Here is a 2,500-nt window from a genome sequence, read left to right as displayed (position 1 = left end):
TTATTTAATAATTTTTCACTAAAATAGATAATAACTAATACTAACTTTTTTTTTATTTCAGCAAAATAGATATTTAAAGTTAAAATATTTTATTCCCACCACTCTTAATCCTTTTCATCATATAAACAATATAATAAAATAATAATATCATAAGACTTTCAACTCAAAACAAATCACATGAACAAATAAATTTGCACGTACAATAATATCAAGAAAAACTTAAATCCTTTTGCAATATATTAAATTACCGTAAAATGTGATATATTTATGCAATTAAGCATATGTAAAATAATAATTATGAAACTAATAAACAAAAGTGATTGTAACAATTTTCTGTAATAATATAATTTGGGGGCATGATCAATATCAACAGAGTACAAGTTATGAAATATACTAAAACTTAAATGGATAATGATATTTTAACAATATTTTAACACCATTTACGTGTCATTCTGTAATTGGTTTATGTTGGTGTTTAGGATTATTATTATTGATTGTGAAATAATTTTGGATCAATTAGAGAATGATACTGATGTTAAAATGTTATCAAAAAAATATTGTCAAAAGTATCATTATCCAACTTAAATAGAAGACAATACGTGTTTCTTGGATAACATAGAATTCTATATTAGGCTTTTGGACTATGATATGTTAACAACTTTTTTTAACAATTTTTTAACAATAGATTACGTGTCACTATTTTATTGGTCCGTATATTTGAAACGAATCAATCACAAATTATTACGTAGACTATTATAAAAAAATTATTAAAAAGAATTGTTAAAAAAAAGTTTTCCTAGACTTTTATCGGTTCTACGTATTGTACTACTTGGATCAAAATTCTGAATTCTTCTTATTTTGGTACATACTTGTTTTTCAATATTTTAATCTTAAAATAAATTAAAATATCTATATTATATTTTTATATTTTAAATAACCATTAATTTAAATTTATTATTTCTTAAATTAAAATAATTATTTAATATTTTGTTTTTAAATTATTATTTATTTTTACATATTAAATTTAATTCCACTAATAACATTAAAAAACAAACAGAATGATGTATATAAAAGACTGAACCTTCTCAATGATGCTGGGTAAAAGTAGAAGTCTGTGGAAGAAACTGAAAGCTTCGAAAAGAAACCAAAGGGAATACAGAATTTTCTGGAACATCCTAAATAATCCTTTCACTTTCTATAAATACCGCATCGGTTCCTCTATACATCATCGAACAAGAAAAGAATTACGTGTTTCCCATTTCACTAAATTTTCCAGCTTTCGGATTTCGTCTAGTTATAGAAATTCAAGATGTCTCTGATTCCAAGTATCATTGGCCGAAGGAGCAACGTCTTTGATCCTTTTTCCATGGACGTGTGGGATCCCTTCAAGGATTTCCCTTTCCAGAATTCTCTTTCTGCTTCCTTCCCCGAATTTTCTCGCCAAAATTCTGCATTTGTGAGCACCCGTGTGGATTGGAAGGAGACGCCAGAGGCACACGTGTTCAAGGCTGAGATTCCGGGACTGAAGAAGGAGGAAGTGAAGGTTGAGGTGGAAGATGATAAGGTTCTTCAGATAAGCGGAGAGAGGAACGTTGAGAAGGAAGATAAGAACGAGACGTGGCATCGTGTGGAGCGTAGCAGTGGGAAGTTCTTGAGGAGGTTCAGATTGCCGGAGAATGCAAAAGTTGATCAGGTGAAGGCTTCAATGGAAGATGGGGTTCTTACTGTCACTGTTCCTAAGGAAGAGATTAAGAAACCTGAGGTCAAGTCCATTGAAATTTCTGGTTAAGCAATGTTACTTTGTTGATGATCGCGTCTTTTTTGTTCTGCTGAAGAACTTGTGTGTGAGTGATACAATAAAAGGTCTTTTTGTTTTGGTGAGGATGTTGTGAGTGAGTGACACAATAAAAATACAGTAAAATGTAACCAATGGTTATGGTTCTTGAGAAATATAATATCATTTGAAGAACCTTTCACCTGAGAATGTCTTAGAATTTCTTCATATATGTACTTGCGTTAGAAGTTAATGTAACAGATATCTCTTGAATTAACTTGTTGTATTATAATTACCTATGTTTTTTTTAATTGAAAATGGATAGCATTCGCTGATGATAATATCAACTTTTGGAGGGATGAGTTTGCAGAATCAAAGGAGGAGGGGAGAAAGAAGACTCAGAAGCCTCATATTTTTTAGCCATATTTCTTTCTACTTCCATGAGTTTTTCTTCATTGCAGAAGAATTTAGCTGTTCTTGCCATTGTCTTTGCAACTGAATTTTTTGTGTGGCTGATTCCACCAAATTCAGAAATCTCTGATTAAGCCACCAAAATATTTTCCGGTAGAAACACGTGTCTTTTTGTTATGTTTAGGACCTTGTGTGAATCAATTTGTGGGTAATTTGTGCTCTGTTACACGATTGATAGCTATTGCTGAGAATCTCATTTTCTTAACTATAGCTTTTAGAATTTCGTTATTATCAGTATCTGCACAAACCTTTGCA

The 2,500-nt window shown here is 30.5% G+C and overlaps 1 protein-coding gene across 1 annotated transcript; it reads left to right on the top strand.

Annotated features, from left to right (window-relative positions):
• The first annotated feature begins 998 nt into the window (after nucleotides 1–998).
• LOC148205692 (18.5 kDa class I heat shock protein-like) lies at nucleotides 999–2,075 on the top strand. Its single transcript, XM_088103686.1, has one exon. It carries the CDS (start codon nucleotides 1,310–1,312, stop codon nucleotides 1,787–1,789), a length of 480 nt encoding a protein of 159 aa, XP_087959812.1. The 5' UTR covers nucleotides 999–1,309; the 3' UTR covers nucleotides 1,790–2,075.
• Nucleotides 2,076–2,500: the final 425 nt, after the last annotated feature.

Source organism: Vigna umbellata, chromosome 1, assembly GCF_029865625.1.
Source record: "Vigna umbellata cultivar VRB3 chromosome 1, Vumbellata_1.0, whole genome shotgun sequence".
NCBI lineage: Eukaryota > Viridiplantae > Streptophyta > Magnoliopsida > Fabales > Fabaceae > Vigna > Vigna umbellata.
The sequence above is the reverse complement of the archived record's forward strand: the minus strand, read 5'-3'. Positions and strand labels throughout refer to the sequence as shown.

Excerpts from the sequence above, each read along its gene's own strand:
- LOC148205692 (XM_088103686.1), top strand. The coding sequence starts at position 1,310 with ATGTCTCTGATTCCAAGTATCATTGGCCGAAGGAGCAACGTCTTTGAT.